Source organism: Mastigoproctus giganteus, chromosome 2 (assembly GCF_048544385.1).
Source record: "Mastigoproctus giganteus isolate SK-2022 chromosome 2, ASM4854438v1, whole genome shotgun sequence".
Taxonomy (NCBI): domain Eukaryota; kingdom Metazoa; phylum Arthropoda; class Arachnida; order Uropygi; family Thelyphonidae; genus Mastigoproctus; species Mastigoproctus giganteus.
The window spans coordinates 160933928-160954109 of NC_143576.1; the positions used below are offsets into that span (position 1 = coordinate 160933928).

Here is a 20182-nt window from a genome sequence, read left to right on the forward strand (position 1 = left end):
GAAGAACAAGACAAATTATTGGAGATGTTGGAAAAGTAATACTCCCATAAGTGATGTGGGAGTGTTGCTTTTTTTTCTTTTTTTTTCTGATGCTTTATAAGCTTGTTTTCTTGCACCATATACCACTGCTAATAATAATAATAATATCAGGTGAGTAGTTAATGACCAGTTCCAAACAGCCTACATATTTGGAAAGACTTCAATGATGGTGAGAAAATGGCAGCTGTATATGTTTTAAAGCTGCAAAATTTTACAAAAGCTGCAAGTTTTACACTTGGAAAACAGTAACAGCCCCAAAATTATTCATGCCCTAGGTGGAAATAAAATAAAAGCAGTAGAAGAGAGAGAGAGAGAGACATGATTTTGCAGGCAGACATGAAGCTTTTCATGCAGTGTGAATAGGCAGCAAGAATGGCCCATAATATCATACTGAAAATTTATTGAACATTTTCTTGTAAAGACAGGAGGTCATAATCCCACTGTATAAGACACTCATGGGACTGCAACTTAAACAAATAAAAGGAAAAAAAAAATAAAAGACATCAAGCCTCTTGAAAAAGTCAAAATATAGAAAACATGCCTGGTGCTGGTGAGAGGGCATGCCCATATGAACAACCATTTTAACTATGCGGGCTACAAAAGCTTAGTAACTAGGTTCTGACAGGAGAAAGTGAAATGAATGGAGATGGAAAATGATAATAAAACTAGGGGCCATAATAAAAATTATATGGGGGGATTAAACAATAGTGTAGGGGTTTTTTTTTTTTTTTTTTTTGAGATTTAAAAAAAATAATTGTAAGAGCAACATGACACCATAACAGAAGATAACATACATCTTTTATTGTGTTGTGATTGAGAGAAAATATCTGTTTTTTTTTTTTATTTAGATCAATGTACACAATGTTGTTATTTGGTTTTTAGGAGCATTAGCAACTAAGGCCATATTGCTCCAGGGATATGCGGTGGTCATTCCCTGACCTTTCCGCATCCTCCGTATTTGGTGGTCACGGGCTCGAACCCCGGTCTAATCAAGAAGCATGTGCTACGCACTGCTGCTCCTGCCCACCTGGCTATGGAGATGCCAATGAAAGTTGCAGTTTTTGTGCTCAGAGTCCCAGATTCTCAACACCTCATATAGACTGGAATAGTTACCTCTATTATTATAATATTATTAATATAATATTATATTATATTAATAATATTATAATATAATATTATATTATAATTAATTATAATATATAAGATAATATTATTATCTATTATAGGTAACTCTTATAGTTACCTATAAGTCAGAAAAATTCAAAGGATAGGTACCTATATGAACTGGAGTAACACACTTTTTGCTCATGCAGCAGAACTCAGGGATTTCTCGTACTACATAGGTATCATTTGCATAGTTCTACACATTGTATAGTGTGGTTAGTGTCAAATGGCACCAGGGGTTTCCCTCATCTCTGCATCCTACATAATGTACAGTACCATTTTTCTCCCCCTACTCCTACATTATGGAACTTTTTTTTAAACTATTGTCCAACCTAAATGTAAGTTCAATGTGATTAGCCATTTTCCATCTACAGTCATTCAAAGTGACAGTTTGATTATAATGGTCCTGTATATACCCTTCTTTAAGGCAGAGTAGTATAACCCTGGCTTGGCCAGCCAAGCAAACTGTTTAAAGTCACCAAATCCACACTATTGCACAATTTGGTTTATCTGTAGACATACATTAAGCTCTACATGTCAATGTACAGCATACAGCAGTACATACTGGCACATGCATGGGTTCAGTGACTTAAAACACACTATGTCCTTTTGTGACTGAAATAGCTAAAAGTCATGAGCACTGCACCACCCTATGCATTCTATTATTATTAAAACAAATGAAGATATCTATAACAGTAAAAGTATAGTTTAGTAAGTGGTTTACCTGACACAGGACTTGCAGTTTCCTCTAACTTTTCTCCATATAACCAATGCCTGGAATGCCAAAGAATGGTTTTGTTAAGTAAGTGAATAAATGGAAATAAAACATATAGAAAATGAAAAACTGAAAAAAGGAATCCTATTAGTGGATTTCATTGTTACAGTAAACAAAAAAGAACTGATTACTCTTGAAACTACTAACTGAAATCAATTTTAATTCCCATAATTTTCTGATCATACCACAGGAATCCCCCTTCAATTGCAGATTTGAGATAAAACAGTTTTATATTTACATCCTAAAATTTTACAACCCAAACTTTTTTCTCTTTTGTGTACATGGTTCAGTCCAGTCTCCTTAAACAAAATAACTCAATTATTTGCTTCCACTTTCCATAAATCACTTGGGTGGGTCTAGTGACAATGCCACATATAAGTAGTTTAGGACTGTGGTATGCATACTTTTACAGGCACTAAAAAATAAGGTTGAAGGCCCTGGACCAACACTAATTTCACTGGTCCAAGATCCCCACAATCTTGAGTATTCTGGAGCAACCACATCACCACACCCATCATAAATCTTGACAGAGCATAATACTGCAGGAGCTGATTTGGAAAAATGTAACTTATCATGGTCTGGATCATTTTTTTGGCATGAAATTAATGAAATGTTATGATAACATATTTTTGTTCCTTTTATTATAGAACAAGAAGAAAGGTGCACTCCGTATAATACACAATCAATATTTTAAATGTTGCATGTCAGATTAAGGGAACTTACAAAAATACAAAACCAAAATAATTACTTTATGTATAGATTATTAACTTAAGTTTATATCATTTGCAGTCTGTGAAAAACTGTAGGAAGTCTAGATGTGGATTGTGCATGGGCATTTAACCATCTCTCTATATATTTTCACATTCATAACTAACATTTACATTTTTCTAGAACCTCTGGACTTTTTTCATAATTCTTTGAAGATTACTGTATTTGTTATACAGGAATGTAAGTTAACATTTTATCTTTTATTTTAAAGGTCATTAAAGGATGAAAGTGAAAAATATGTTCTTAACTAGTATTTCTTATATTGTCAACTTTATCATCATTTTTATACATCAATCTTAAACAGAAAATTAAATTTACCATGTTCTTTTCACATATTTTAACATTATTTTTCCTCTAGCTCCCTATTTTCTAATGGACCTTGCCAACCATGGTACTATTTAGGAATATATTTTCCACAATTGGCAAGGGCACTGTATTTTCTATCAGAATGTTAAAATTACACTTATAAATCTGAATTAATCACTACTGATGATTAATTCAGATTGTTAAAATAGTGCAAATGATTATTATTTAAAACAAAATACAAAATTTAATTAAAAGTAGTTTGTATTTTCCCCTTCAGTACCTATATATGTTTATGATGCTGAAAAAAATTTCTGTTACATACTTTTAAAATATTTTTTAAAAGCCATTTCTATTAACATATTCCCTACCATCTCTATTAGGAAGCATATTCAGTGTACTGAAATTTTTGAAATGTTGAGGATCAACTCTGATACCTGTCTAAAAATAAATAAATGGCTGAAAATTAAAATTAAAACCAACAACAACAACTTACTTTTCGGCTGAGCTATAAATCAGAACAAGCCTTAAAAATTTATCAAAAGTTTATCCATGTAAATAAACTAACCTCAATGTAAACAAACATCAAATAAAATTGTATGCCAATTCTTTACAACACACAGTTAATGATAAACAAAAACCAAGCGTCGCTGAAAACAACACAGAATTCTCCCAAACACTAGAAGTATTTATTAGAACCTATAGTACTTAGTACCATGCATGGGTTGAGAAGATGAAAGAAGATATCTGTTGACATTAAGACTTGAACTTCTGTAGTTTATAATTTTCAGGAAAAGAAAAGTTGGTTCTGAGTTTAAAGCTCAACAGTAAAAGGATGTTGCTTGGTTGCAGCACATATTCAGACTACTTTGAAGAGAGAGAGAGAGCAGGAATTATAGAATCCAATTCAGAAGAACAGTGCCCATAGAAGTATAGAAAATGCAAGGAGCAGAAACAGAACGTCTATGACACAGAGAGTGGAGAGACTGTTAGAAATGAGTCATTAATTAACCTAACTGCACTTTTCTGAATACAATCTAGAAGCCTCAGACAGGTTTTTGGGGCACCACAACAGATGTGCAAACAATATTCCATAAGAGGGCAGATTTGCAATTTGTAAAAAGTGAACAACTGAAAGAAAAGTAATGCCAAGAGCAAAAGAGAAAATCCAGTTTTTTAGATGCAGAAGAAGCAATATTTGTGATGTGCTTATGCCAAGAGAGATCAGAAGTCAGAGTAATCCCAAATAGAGATATAACGACAGTAAAGACAGTATGCTACTGCAACAGGATCTAGATAAGTTGGGCAAATGGACTGAGAAGTAGCAACTAAGTTTAACATTGACAAATGCAAAGTACTGCATATGGATAGCAGTAATCCAAGAGAAATGTACCAACTGTGTTGTTCTACACTCAAGAAAGTGGAGAATAAAAAGGACCTGGGGTAATTGTGCAATCAGATATGAAGTTCACTGAGCAGTGCAAACGAGCAGCCAGGGCAGGTCATGGAGTCTTGTCAATGATATATAGGAATTTTGCTAGCAAGGATAAGGAGGCGATTTTCTCGTTGTACAGGACAATGGTCAGGCCACAACTTTAGTACAGTCAGTCCTCGTATAGCACGATAGTTATGTTCCTAGAAACCCTCGCGCAATATAAACAGGCCCTATGGGAAAAATAGGGTTAAGTGCCGACCACCCAAGATTGAACACACATTTGTAATCAAAACATTACCAAACACAATAAATAATCGTAATAAAATATTGCTACTGCTTTTGCTTCTATCGTAATCAAACTTGTTTTTTGTTTGATTTTCTATCCAAACAGATGACAGCCGTTCCACCTCTTCCAATTCTTTGTGTCTTAATCTAATGGATTTTAATTACACTTTGAGTTGTTCCTGCGATGAAAGTTTTTTTTATTTTCTCTGCATTCTTTGTAATTCCCAGCGTTGCCTCATTTAGGTCTGTAGTACTTGCAATATCACATGGTCTTTCATTTCACTCAAAGCGTTTCACAATATCATATTTTTTCTCTATCGACAGAGGCGGACTGGCCACAAGCCTTACCGGGGAAACCCCGGTGGGCCGGAGGCCGGTGTGATTTTGGCCATAAACGCTAGTATAAGGCCACTACAAATTTTCACCAGTCCGCGCCTCTGTTTATCGATATTGCTTTCCTTTTTCTCTCTGAATCTGCAGTGTCTTCACCAAGCCGCTTCCTTTTCACACCTTTTAAGTATTTTACTCATTTTTGGGGAATAAAGCACAATTACAAAACGAGGAGGCACGCTTGATACACACATAAACAAAGCTGCGCAAGTGTAGCAACTGAATAAACAACATCGTAAAGGCAGAGATACACTATTAACACCTCACATTTTACTAAAACACTTCTAGGGGTTACTACCATAAAACAATAAAAACAGTTTCCAGTTGCGTTTCTGCTAGTGGAATCTGGTAGTAAACTCGATCTAATTGCAATTGCGATAATACCGATAGAATTGTGTGGGTTTTTACGTTATTATGGTGAAATGTGTTTCCCCTTCACTGATATAAAACACCACAAATATATTTTCAGAATCTTCTCTTCATTCCTATCGTGTTGCGTTCGACTGCCATTTCTTGTAAACACAAAGGCGAATCGTGCGTAAGCGAATTTGGTTCATGTTATATAAGATATCGTTCCCCTATTTATAAATTGTGTATGATCGAATTTGTGTAATGTAAACATGTGTTATACGAGGACTGACTGTACTGTGTGCAGGTCTGGATGTCTAATTTTAGGAAGGATGTAGAATTGCTAGAATGAGTACAAAGAAGGGCAACAAGATTAGTGAGGGGAACAAAGCAGTGCTCTTACCAAGAAAGACTCAAGTTCTGCAAATTGCAGTACCTGGCAACTAGGCACCTGCAAGATGATCTGATTGAGGTGTACAAGGTCTTGAAGGGTTGAGTAAGTTCAATGCTGATGGGATTTTTCCTCTTGTTCAGATTATGAACCTGAGGGTGCAAAAGATTCAAATTGAGGAAAGACAGTTGTAGAAGAGATGTGTGGAAATTTGCCTTTTGCCAGTGGATAGTGGATGGCTGGAACAGACTTCCATCTCTTGTTGTGGAAGTTGATAGCTTGAATAAATTTAAGGCTGAGCTAGACAGGCATTTGGAGTGAATGGATGGATGAAATGGGAGGTGTTTTTTTTTTTTTTTGGCTGATGCTGCATCGACTTGCTTTCTTGCATTCATATGCCTCAACTAATGCTAATGATTTTGCCTAGAAATCAGAGTGTCATCAAAAACAAACACAGGAGCCGATGAATCCTTTTTGCGAGATAAGTTTTAGAAGGATTGAAATCAACTAAGCTATCTTTTGCCTCACTGGAGATCTGGAGATCAGCATTTAAGGAATTGGTAGTGGATGAGAAGTTTGAGTTATTTGAGCAGGGCAAAGGATTCACAAATTGGAAGGTGGAATGCAATGTGCTATCATCAGCAAAACTATGTATAGGATTTCTGGTAAATGGAAGAAGGTCATTAACATTACAAGAGGAAAAGAGTGAGAGAAAGAATCGAACCTTGTGGAACATCAGCATTAGCAGTGAAGTTAGATGACAAAGAGCCATCTACCATCACCCAAAGTGAGCAGTCAGAGAGAAAACTAGATACTCAATAACAAAAAACAGTTGGCAAACCATAAGATGGTTGTTGTTGTTGGTGCAAGGGCTGGAAGCTTAGATGGAAGCTTTTTTAGAAGACCTTTATGCCAAACATGATCAAAAGTCTTTGAAATGCCAAGAGCAACTGCACGAGTTTCATCAAACTTTACCATCAAATTTGTCCATAGATGGGTAACATAAGCCAGAATATCACCAGTGAATTGACACTGACAGAATCCACACTGGCGGCCATTGATCAGATGGAAGGTTTCTAGACAGTTTAAGAGTTGGTGATTAATTGATTCCTCCATTACTTTAGAAAGAGTAGAAGTAATTGCAATGGAACGATAATTGGATGGGAGGGATTTATCACCCTTTTTAGACACTGGCTGGATATGAGCAAATTTCCAAGCAGAAAGGAAAACACCTTTGGAATAAGAAAGCAAAAAAAGGTGGCAAAGAACAGGAGTAAGTTCAGGAGCACAGATTTTCAGAACAAGTGGAGAAATATCATCAGGACCTGGAGCTTTCTTAGCATCAATATTGACCAAAATTCTTCTGATATCCTTTTGACAGAAGACCACACGAGACATTGAATAGGTTGTACTGGGAATGGTAAGAGGCTGTTTACCAAAATCATCAATACATGAGTTGGAAGAAAAATAGGATGTTAGCAGGTCAGCTTTATCTTTTGCTGAAATGGCAATAGCACCATCTGGTTTTGACAGAGGTGGGAACAGAGATGGGCAAAAGTTGTGGCCAATAGCTTTGGAAAGAGACCAGAATGCTTGGCTACCATTTGGACAAGAAGCAAGTCTTCTACAACCTGGAGATTTGGAAACAAACCAATTATGATATACATTCTTCCCTTTACTGTCTTAGCACATTTATTGAAAAACTAATGTTTAGTTAGGTGAAGGATAAGAGTTTTTTAAAGTGGAGTGTGGAATAAAGGATTCAAGCAGAATAATTCACAAGAATAATTTCACTGACATGATCTGAGCAAACATTGATATCAGATTTGAAACAGTAGTCTAACCAAGGAAAAGAAGAAATGAAACCTTGTAGATCATCCCATTTTGCATTCTTGTAATGCTAAACAACACATGGTTCAGAATGGCCATGAGAGAAAGGCTCCAATGGACAAGAGATCAACAAGTTGTAATCTGAGGTTCCTAGAGGACCACTCACCTCGACCGTTTACTTAGAAGGGTTGTTTGTGAGGAAAAGATCAAGCGTGCTTAGGATTGTCTGGTATTCTGGTAGGTATATGAACAATCTGTGTCTGGTAATTGTAAAAGTCTCAGCATCTCAACCAGCTGGGTCCCTGTGACTATAAAATGGAAGCCAGCTGAAGTGTGAACATTAAAATCAGCAAAGAAAATTACCTCACTGTTGAAATTGATTAGTGGAGTTGGGAGAATGATAGAGGCAAGAGACTGACAGAATTTGGTGGAGAGATTTTAAGCCAGAGAAGATTGAATAGAGATTCTAAATTACTAAATCTCTGGCAGGGAATATCAGAATGGACATATGCACAAGTACCACCTTTGAAGCAAAAGGAATCGTACAGCAAATAATTCCAACAGCTGAGATGAGCAGTAGTTGAATCAACCAATAACTGGGATTCTGTCAGAAAAAGTACACAGGGTTTGGCAGACCTGTAAGCGGAAATGGAGATCATTAAGATTAAAACTGGGACCAGTATATTTGTGAAATGAAAGAGGAAGTTTTTGAAAGGTTTAGATCTTTTCACAGATAAGTTTGTTCTATTAGTTTGGCAAATTCATGGTGTATTTAGAAGTAAGAAAAGGTGGCTAAGACATGCTGTATAAATTAATGAAGTTTTTGAATATGGTGTACACATGACAAAACTATACCCAGCTCTTTTGCATAATGTGGCCTCAACAATGACCCCGCCTTCTGCATACCCACTACTCAGACTCCCTCCAATCACTATCTGGCAAAGTAGAGGCAGCAAGATTATACACTAGCTGATCCAGAAGTCTCCTAGAGAGTTATCAAGAGGTTCAGTCAATGGACTATCTAGCGGTCGGCCTGCGAACACTGTTTTAGAGCTGTAACCCTTGAAATTTAAGGAAGATTGGATCTCACCATGAAGTCCATCATAAACTCAAAAAACATCAATCATACTGCAAGATGGAAGAGATGGGGATTGGGTTGTCAGAGGTTTGCTCTGGAGATTAAACATGGATTCTGCCACTTCAAGCCTCCAATAAGCAAAGTGGTGTTTTTTTTTGTTTTTTTTTTGCACTGGTTGACGAGATTCATCTACCACCTAGTATTGCCTGGTAACATAGAGGAGCTGCATTCCTCCATGTAGTGAGGGCACCACACCTTGACCCTCTGCTTACATTGATTTGCATCTGGGTGGTCACCTCCAGTGTGCTGGGTGCCATATTTCAGGACTTGCACATCCAAGGTTGCTAACAGTCCCACCATCGTGAAGGAGCAATCAGAGGATTTGGCCATCACAGACCGGCTGGACTTTGCCGAAATTACATCCACTTGACTTGAATGTTACTCGAATATCAGTTCCATCAGTGTTTCAGGCTCACAGGTAGCAAGCACAGCTGGGCATACCTGAGAGAATATCTGCTACAGTCTCAAGAACCGAATGTTATGCTTGAAATAGTTGTTACCAAGTGGGGGAGTTAAACCAGGGATCTGGCAACCTATGGTGGTGCATGCCTTACACACCTACACTATGGTTTCATCCGACCTGCTGGCTCATCCCTTAATGAAAAGACTGTTTCAATGACTCCTCTACTTACAAACTTGCAAGAAATTAGCATCTATCACAATATTACACTCAGATGCAGTTACAACTTCTTCACTGGCATCACATACCAAAAAGGGCTTGGCTTTCTGTAACTGACCCAAAGAGTAAACCCTCCTTCTGTTTCATTGGATGTGATCTAATCCTACCCATTATGAAATCAGGTGTGTTCACTGCAGCAGACTATTTGACAACTCAGACTCTTTGCTAAACAACTGAATGAAGGAAACCTGTCCCTTTTCCTTTGTTGCAAAAGTATATCACAAGAAGGAAACCAAAGTTCCTCAAGATAGATTCTATAAGAGGTTAGAATTGTTGCAGAAAGGATTTCAAACAATTTCAGAATTTTGAAGAACACCCCCAAAGATAGTCACTTGTTTCAGAACCCTTTCATCTTTGAAACAAAAGCATTTGAAATTTATTAGCTTGACCTCAATAGACTAATGAACAACTGAAAGATGCCTTCCATTCAAAATATTCATATGCAATTTTATAAATGTCTCTAATTCAAAAATTTCCTATCAAAAGACAGAAAAATTGTTCACTGTTTTTGTAAACATTTACATGTGTGGGCAAACATTTTCAAGAACAAAATTTGTAAAACAAAAATCTTTGAATAAAACTTTATTCATTTCTAGATTGCTTCATTCTTACTGTGGTAGACCATAAGCATTTTAAATATACCTTATACTCAAGATATGCTTTCCTGAAGAGATACATGATGAACTGTGTATGTTCTTTAAATGTGAAAAACTGTTATATGTGAAACAGAAGAAATCATGATAATTTACACATTTTAGATCATTGATGGCAAACCTTTTCCTGCAGCATGACACATGTTCAAATTGTGAGATGAACTAAGGGTGGATCTATGAGCTGTTGTTGTTGCTGTTTTTTGGTGCAAGGGCTGCTTAGGCCATATTGCACCTATCACTGTTATAAATGGTACATATGCATGGTGGTTGTGATGGCATTACTTAAAAACGATCATATAATTCGATAATTTTTGTGAAGTGAAAGAACTCCAGTAGATTAGCGTCGTTACCTATGATATGGCAGAGTGTCAAAGGTTCTTTAAGGTTTGGTAGAAAGCTAAAAGAGACTTGGCGGGCAGTGGTGTATAAAGTACACTCAATAAGAATATGCTTTATTGTGAGTGGACAATTGCACTGTGTGCATTGTGGAGGATCATTACCTGTGAGGAGATAAAGGTGGGTAAAGTGACTATGGCCAATTCGCGCTCTAGTTAAAATTACTTCCTCCCTCCTGTTCATACGGAAACTGGAGGTCCACGATTGCGGTTCAGGTTTTATTTGGCGGAGTTTATTGTGCGTTTGGGCTTGCCATTGAATTCTCCATTGTTCTTTACACATTCTTTGAATGTTACTTTTGTAGTCAAGATATGGGACGTAATGCTGTGATAATTCTCTGTCGGATGGATGTTTAGCGGCATAGTCTGCACGTTCGTTTCCTAGTATCCCAGCATGGCCTGGGATCCAACAGAAAATGACCACTCGTTGGAGTTCTTGAAGATGCATCAGTTTGGATTTTATGAGCTTTATTAAAGGATGTGTTTTAGAAGAATTGTTCTGTAAAGCTATAATCGCACTCTGGGAGTCTGTATATATCATGCTTTTATGGATGGTCAGATGGAGGATATTTTCCATTGCAATTTTGATGGCGTATAATTCAGCTGTATAGCTGCTGCATTCATTGGGAAGTGATACAGAAAAGGTTTTATGAGGGAAAACGGCTGATGCACCCACTCCACTCTCAGATTTTGATCCGTCAGTATATATTTTTGAAAAATGCAGATAATTTTGTGTATGGGCTATATGGAGTTGTTGTATATTAACATTTGCAAGAGAGTGTTTTCCCCAGTTTAGAAAATAACTGTCACAGAGTGGCATAATACACCTCCATGGGGGATCCGTACTGCTTAAATCTTGAAGAACTTTATCGGGATCTATATTCCAGGTTTCTGATAGTGCTTGAGCTCTGAGAGCAAAAGGTTGAATTGCTCTTGGTTTATTTCTATAGAATGTTGTGAACTGTGGGTCGTTAAGTATCGGCCTAATGGGATGGGTAGGTAGACTTTGGATTTTAGTTGTATAGTTAAGAATTAACATCTTTCTTCTGAGGGTTAGAGGAAGTTCATGAGCATCAATATAAAGACTTTGGACTGGTGAAGTTCTATAAGCGCCTGTAGAAATCCTCAGGGCAGAGTGTTGAATTGGTGCAAGTCGCGCTAGCACACTTTCTCTAGCAGAATCATACACCGGGGCACCATAATCAAGGCGAGATCTGATTAGGGCTCTATACAAATGCAGTAACGTGTACCGATCTGCACCCCATGATGTAGAAGAAATGACTCTGAGTATGTTCATTTTTTTCAGGCAAGACGTCTTTAGATGTTTAACGTGCTCTATGAAGTTCAACTTACTATCAAAAGTCAGACCAAGCAGACGAATGCTGCTCACAACTGAGATAGTTTGATTTGTTAAGTGTACTTCTGGATCTGGATGCATCTTCCTTTTGTTGCAAAAGTGAACTACTTTAGATTTTGAACAAGAGAGTCTATACCCATTCTGTGCCATCCATAACTGAATATTATTAATTGAAATTTGGAGCTGCCGCTCAATGAAAGTCATGTTTTGAGAACTGCAAGAAAAAGTGAAATCATCGGCATAGAGGTATGAATTCACAGTGCTGGGCATATATTTAGTCATATGGTTTATTCTTATTGCGAATAAGGTGGCACTGAGCACAGAGCCTTGTGGGACCCCTTCTTCTTGTATATATGTTTGAGAGAGAACTTGTCGGTATCGGACTTGAAAAGATCTGTGCTGAAGGAAATTCAATATGAAGTACGGTAAGTGGCCTCTCAGGTCAAGGGAATGCAGATCTCTTAGGATACCAAAACGCCATGTGGTGTCGAAGGCTTTTTCTACATCAAGGCATACCATGACGAGATGCTCATTTCGAATGAATGCATTCCTGATGTTTGTTTCCGCTTTGACCATGAGATCCAGGGCTGATCGATTTTTTCTGAATCCAAATTGATTGTCAGAAATTATATTTTTAGAGTCGAGAAACCAAGTAAGTCGACGGTGAATTATTTTTTCCAGGGTTTTGCTTAAGCAGCTGGTGAGAGAAATAGGTCTATAGTTTTCAGGAATGGAATGATCTTTTCCTGGTTTCGGAATTGCTATTATATAGGAGTGGTGCCAGGAACTGGGGAAACAATGTTCAAGAAAGATGCGATTGAAAAAAGTGAGCAGTGAACAGACCGATTCTTTATTTAAGTGTTGGAGCATTATGTAGTATATTCCGTCGGGGCCTGCAGCACTGTGTTTTGAGCTAGATATGGCTTCTTGAAGTTCAAGCATTGTAAGCGGCTGATTATAAGGTAAAGTACATTTACTCGTAGATCTGAAGTTCAGTTTGGACTTTTCAGCTAATGCTTTGATCTTCTGGAATGATAGATCATATGCTGTTGAGGCAGATAGCTGTGAAAAAACAGTCCCTAGGGCATTGGCTATATCTGCAGGAGAAGAAAGATCCTGTCCATTCCAGTTCAGAATTGGAGAGGATAATTGGGGAGCTTTGCCACTTAGTTGTTTTATTTTCCGCCATATTATTCTTGAATCAGTATTCTTATTAATCGTGCTCGCAAATCGAATCCAAGATTCTCTTTTAGCTTTCTTCCTAATGTGACGGGCCTTGGCTCTGAGTCTCTTGTAGTTTATAAGATTGGCGGTGGTGGGATATTTTCGAAACAGATTCCATGCTCGGTTTTTTTCTTTTTTTGCACCTTTGCACTCTTCGTTCCACCAATAGTTTGTGGTTCTATGGGTTGTTGACTGTGATTGTGGAATCGCAGTGCATGCAGCAGCGAGTATTTGTCTTGTGATGTGATCGGTAGCTGTGTCAATAGGACAGGTTTCGATGATCTGTTCATCAAAGGACACTCGGGAAGTGAATTTTGCCCAATCTGCTCTGTGAAATTTCCATTTTACATAGTTTTGGGAAATTATGGATTGTGCTGTTTGAATTTTACATATTAGCGGAAAGTGATCACTATTTAGCGGGTTGTCGAGGGCCGTCCACTCAATACTAGGGAAGAGGATCGGAGAGCATATCGAAAGGTCTATTGCAGAAGTTGTACCCGTAGAGAGATGGATGTAAGTTGGCAAGCCAGTATTTAGTATAATCAGATTTTGTCTGTCAGCAAGCTGTTCGATAAGTTGTCCTCGTCTATCTGCATTGGGAGAACCCCACAATGGATGGTGTCCATTGAAGTCACCCAATAAACAGATAGGGGTTGGCAACTGCTGAATAAGATCTTCCAGTTCATGGATGGTATAGGAGTGATTGGGCGAAAGGTAGATAGAAACAATTGTCAAAGTAATACCAATCACAATACGTGTTGCAACAGCTTCGATGGAGGTTTGTAAAGGAATTAATCTGCAAGGTACTCTGGAGTCTATGAGTATGGCTACCCCTCCGTGAGCATTATTTGTAGCAGTTCTGTCTTTTCTAAAGAGTGCATAATTTTTAACTGAGAGTGACACATGACGTGTTAAATTTGTCTCCTGTAGGCAGATGCCTACGGGATGATAACGATCAATCAACTCGTGGATATCATCAATGTTACTGCGAATTCCTCTACAGTTCCACTGTATGATTTGGTGCATTATTTGGTTTTGTTACTTGAGGAAGATTCTGAGTCTTTTTTATTTCCAGGCTGTTTGTGGCGATCGAGTTTCATTTTCTCTTTTCTTGGAAAGGTTGGGCGTCCGGTATCCAAGACATCTTCTGCATGAAGATCTAGGATAGGTTCATTTGGGTCAGTATTGTTATCAGTGTCCATATTTTCTGAAGTGATATTGTTTGTCTTCCTATTTGTAACTGAGTCGGTTTTTGACTTTGAAATATCTGGTGGTCTATGTGGGGTTGCTGGTGGGACTGAGACAGGGGTGTTGTTGGCTCTATCTACTACCTTTTGCTCTTTTGGAGTCTGTTTCATTGATGGTGACAGTATAGATCGGGCCCAATCTGCAATCGACATTGTTGGGGGGACTGATACTTCAGTTTGTGTTGCTGTTGTTTGGTGTTTTTGCATTGCTGCTGCATAGGTGTTCTTAGGTGCGTTAAGCATAATTTGCTTTCTTGCCTCTTGGTATGTGACTTTTCGTTCTACCCTGTACTTTTGGATTTTTTTTTCAGTTTTCCATAGATCGCATGACTTGGAGTAGGCTGGATGCACGCCTTTGCAATTCAGACAGTGCGGTGTTTTGGCGTCACAGTCTGTGTGCGAATGTTCTTTCGACCCACAGTTTGGGCAGGCTGGATCTCCTCGACAAGCCATTTGTGCGTGACCAAATTTTTGACACTTGTAGCATCTTATAGGATTCGGGATAAAGGGTCGTACTCGGCAGTTGAGATAGCCGGCTTTGACACTGGATGGCAAGATAGGTGTTCCGAATGTCAGGATGATGTTGCGGGTGGGAACAAGTTCTCCATCTTTCCTGATCATGATGCGCTTGGCTTGTATTACTTTCTGATGTTTGAGTTCTTGGGCCAGTTCATCTTCTGTTACATTTATCAGATCCCACTCAGCAATTACTCCCTTGGAAGTATTTAGTGTTGCATGAGGGGTAACTTGAATGGGTAGCCCGCCAAATACTGTTAGTTTCAACAGTCTCTCAGAATGTGCACGACTCACTGTTTCTACCAAGAGGTCTCCAGATCTTAGTCTTCTCACCATTTTGGGAGAGCCCGCCACATTTTCCAAACATTTTTGTATAAGAAATGGTGAGAGAGTGCTCATAGATTTGTCCGACAGACTATGTAAGATAAGGAATGATGGGCATTCCTGTTGGTCTGTGTCTGTACGCAGTCGTTTAGACTTTGTTACATCGTGAGAAATTTCATGATCAGCATTGTTGATGGTACTGGATGAGCGCCTAGGCTGCTCAAGCTCTGGGTAATTGTCGTAGTCCATGTTAGGCTCCTTTTTGCCCTGGGAGGTTGACTTTCCCTCCCAAGTTTCCGGCCCCGCCACGGGGAGGCAGGAGCAGTGCCGCAAGGAGGCCAAGCGGTTAGATAAGTTAGTTGGTTAGTAAAATAGAGTAAATATATGTAATTAAAAAGAAAGGTGAGTTTCCTTCCTTGTTCTTACTTGTGATTTTTCAAGTATAGAACTGAATTATAAATGAACTTCCAGTAAAAAACGATATAACTTAATATAAACTTTTATCACTTGGAAATATCGCTATATATTCGCACTTTGAACGCTTGACCTCGAATTCGCTTGGCACCCGGGGCCGATCTATGAGCTACCAGAATCAATATACAAAGGAACTGTATGCAAAAAATAATTTTTACACCAGATTTCAGGAAAGCTTTCACTACTGTTGCACAACTAATGATGTTACCAACAGCAAATTCAAAATGGGAAGCATTCAAAGAATTCATCTTGGAAGCTACTAGGTTTTCATACCAACAAAGAAATATTGTTCAAGATTTAGGCCTAAATGGATGTCAGATGAACTAATTAGACATGTGACAGAGAATAAAAATGCATGGGATACATAAAAATTAACATGCGACACAAAAGCCTATGATAGACATAACCTGGTCTGTAACCAAGTTACAAAGGAGGTTAGGCAGGCGAAGGCAGATTACGATAAATCTTTAGCAAAGGATGCAAAGGAAAACAGTAAAGTGTTCTTTACTTATGTAAACTCTAGAAGAAAGGGGATGAATCAGATTGGTCCACTTGATATCGATGGTTCAACTGTTGATGATCCTGCTCAGGTAGCTAACAAACTAAATGAATATTTTGCATCGACATTCACACGTGAGGAGTTATCAGGAAGGGGAATGCCAGAGGTGTATTCAACTCTGGCAGTAAGCTAGATAATCTTGTAATAACTGAGAGTAAAGTGGAGGAGAAATTGTTGAAGATAAACACAAGAAAGGCACCTGGGGTGGATGGAATCTATCCAGTTATATTAAAGGAGGTGGCAAAGGATGTAAGCAAACCCTTAGCCATAATTATGAGAGTTTCCCTGGATTCAGGGGAGGTACCCATGGACTGGAGATGTGCAAATGTGACCCCAATCCACAAAGGAGGATCAAAGGGAGACACAGGTAATTACAGACCTGTTAGTTTAACTTCTGTTGCAGGGACATTAATGGAGGCACCGGTTAAAGAAGCACTGCAGGATCATCTAAACAAGACTTCAGTTATAGCTCGGACACAGCATGGGTTTGTTAAGGGGAAGTCTTGTCTAACTAATCTGATTGGATACTATGATGTAGTCACAAAGGAACTGGATGCAAAGAATAACTTTGATACAATATATTTGGATCTTAGAAAAGCCTTTGATACTGTTGCACATGGAAGACTGCTGCACAAATTGGAGCAGTGTGGCACTGGAGGCAAATTGCTGCTATGGATAAAGGGATGGTTGAGTGGGAGAAGACAGAGTGGTAATCAATGGACACTGCTCTTCATGGACTAATTTTATTAGTGGAGTCACTCAGGGTTCCCTGCTGGGTCCAATGTTGTTTTCTGTATTTATAAATGATATTGATGATGGTATATTAGGCTTAATGTCCAAGTTTGCAGACGATACGAAGGTTGGCAGGGTTGTTAATGACAGTACACTGCTGCAACAGGATCTAGAAAAGTTGAGCAGATGGGCTGAGAGGTGGCAAATGAAGTTTAACATTGACAAATGTAAAGTACTATATATGGGAAGCATTAATCCCAGAGTAATGTATCAACTCTGTGGTACCACACTGACAGTGGTAGAGAATGAAAAGGACCTGGGAGTAATTGTGCAGGTACATATGAAGTTTTCTGAGCAGTGCAGATGGTCTGCAAGAGTAGCTCATGGTTTTCTTGTCTTATGATATACAGGAATTTTTCTATCAGGGATAAGGAGGTGATTATCCCCTTTTATAAGGCAATGGTCGGGCCACACCTTGAGTACTGTATGCAGGTCTGGAGGCCTCATTTTAAGAAGGATGTAGAGCTGTTGGAACAAGTACAGAGAAGGGCAACAAGATTAGTGAATGGAACAAAGGGTTGCTCTTACGAAGAAAGGCTTAAGTTTAGAAAATTACAGGGTCTGGAGACTAGGCACCTGCAAGGTGATCTGATTGAGGTGAATAAAGCCTTGAATGGTTTGAGCATGCTCAGTGCGGATGGGATTCTTCCTCTTGCTCAGAATAATTGTCTGAGAGGGCATAAATTCAAATTGAGGAAACACGGTTGTAGGATAGATGTGTGGAAGTTTGCCTTTAGCCAGCAGTTGGTTGATTGGTGGAACAAACTTCCATGTGTCGTTGCAGAAGTTGATAGCTTAAATAAGCAGAACTTGACAAACATTTGGAGCGAGTGGATGGGTGAAATAAGGTTTTTTTTTTTTTTTTTTTGACTGATGCTATATAAGCTTGCTTATATAGCATCAGTCAAATCGGAGCAGGTTGGCATTGGGGGTAAACAACTACTGTAGATAAAGGGATGGTTGAGTGGAAGACAGTAGTTATCATCATCTTTTAAGAGCACAAAAGGTGACATTATTATAAACATTGGAACTAAAATATTAAGAGAAGATCTGACAATTTACTTAAGTACAGGACAATGTTAAGAAAAAAAATTGTGAGTTACAATTAAATTTTAAAATGTCTACAATTCTGCCCAAGACAGGACAGAGTACATGATGAGAGCTTTGTTGGTCAATTTGGGCCCAGAGAAACTGTGCAAAGCTCATGAGGTAGAATTTTAATCAGTGTGGTCTATGCTTGTTAACAGGAGAGGCTATTTTTACAGGGATAGGATACACAAATATTTGCTGATCCTATTGAGGAAGTGTTAGGAGAGTCAGAAAACTACTGGCTTGTGGAGAAAGGGGTATACAGACTAACAGATTAATAGTGGCTGCAGGCAAAGTTGTGATTCTTGCACTGGTATCAGAACATGCAATAGCCTAGAAAGTAAGGTATCAGGAATTACAAGCAATGTATCATGGATTGCAAGGACTACTTGCAGTCCAACAGGTGCAATTTGTTTGTACACTAAAGCTAAAAGCATAGTGAAGAAATTTGGTGAATTTGAAGTACTGGTTGAGTAATAAAATGCAGACATCATACGGAAAACAGACATGGTGTGTATCCAGTGGTGAGCTGTGAATATTTTAACAACGGGCTCGCACTTTTGCCGACTTTTTGATGTGAAACATCCTTTTGGGGGGGGGTACTGATCGGCCACGGAAGTGACGTCACCCGTGGCATCTGCCAGAGGTGCTTCCCATGCTCAGACAACTAGTCTGTGTGGGACATTCACTAGTAGTATGATTAGATTAGAGCACGTGACGCATTTTTCGTGACCAGTACGATATCTCGAGTTCTAACTGTTTGGAATTTTTGAATAGTATGACTTCACAACCATATAGTGACACGAAGGATGTTTCACATAAAACCATCTACCGCTCGTGCTCGGCAGACACGCAACTTTTTTATTCTTTTTTTTTTACAACTAGGGAAATATAATGGATACATTTTTTTTCATGATAAAATTTTAATATTGCGAATAAAAAAAATAACAAAAATATTTCCTATTACAAATAATGAATTATCACAAAACATTCTAGAATATAAAAACAAATATTACATAAAAAAACAAACTGTTCTAGAAAAGGTACACAAAAATCACAGATTACGTGAAAAAAATATTGCACAAATATTCAAGAAAATTTTCTTTTAAAAATTGCCATATGAAATTTACTTCTTTATTAATATTGACATAATGATCCGGATCAAATTGAAGCAATGGTTTTCCATTTAGATGTATGGTCATCATAATCTGCAATGTGTTTAATTTTCAACATTATTCATTCATTCACATGATATTATTCATTACGCTGAAAGCTCACTCAGTTTCAGCACTGCTAATCGCAATGGTTTCAAAGATATTTCTGGTTTTCTTAATTGTAAAGGGAATTTCACTCGATTTTAAAGATAAACTGTCTTCGAAAAAATTACTAAAATCATTAATTTTTATTTCATATTTTATCAAAAAACAAATTTCTTATTCGGTTTTCAGTCTTGCCACTGAGACGAAAGTTCTTTTAAATTCCACGATTTCCGGTAGAATATATTTAAAATTTCTTTCAATGGTATGATTATTTTCTTTATTTGATTTAAAATCACCCTGTTGCATTAATAACTTATCCTTTAAAGATAAAACAATGCATTTAATAACTCGTCACGAGGTAATTTTACTGTTCTTACTTTCGATTTTGATTCCTTCAAATTCTTTCCACTTCAACATGCTCTCAATTTTAGCTTCATATTTTCCTTCAGAATTTTTCAAATTAGCAATAGCATTGATAGTTCGAATAATTAATTTATCTGCTTTTGCCATAGTGAATCTGTAAAGCTTCTGAAATGTAAGAGAGCTCCTGCAGGATGTCGATCATTAGTGCTAGATGGTTAAGAAATTCCAGATTTAAAAATCACTTTAACAATCCCAAATAAAAATAAATTTTCTGTTTATACTCCAGGGTGACCATACTGTCAGAGGAGTTCACAAGGTAGAGAGAATACAAGAAACAGCACCGTATTCAGCAGTCAGGGTGCCTGAACCCGAGTCACTCAAGGCA

At 37.9% G+C, this 20182-nt stretch overlaps 1 protein-coding gene across 3 annotated transcripts in view; it reads right to left on the reverse strand.

Moving 5' to 3' along the window:
• Positions 1–20182, reverse strand: part of LOC150089706 (palmitoyltransferase ZDHHC6) — a 181053-nt gene that overhangs the window by 40410 nt on the left and 120461 nt on the right. For all 3 annotated transcript variants that reach the window (XM_090368746.1, XM_090368743.1, XM_090368745.1), the window contains one exon: positions 1928–1977. In XM_090368746.1, coding sequence (XP_090224872.1) covers positions 1928–1977 — 50 coding nt within the window. The remainder of the gene's footprint in view (positions 1–1927; positions 1978–20182) is intronic.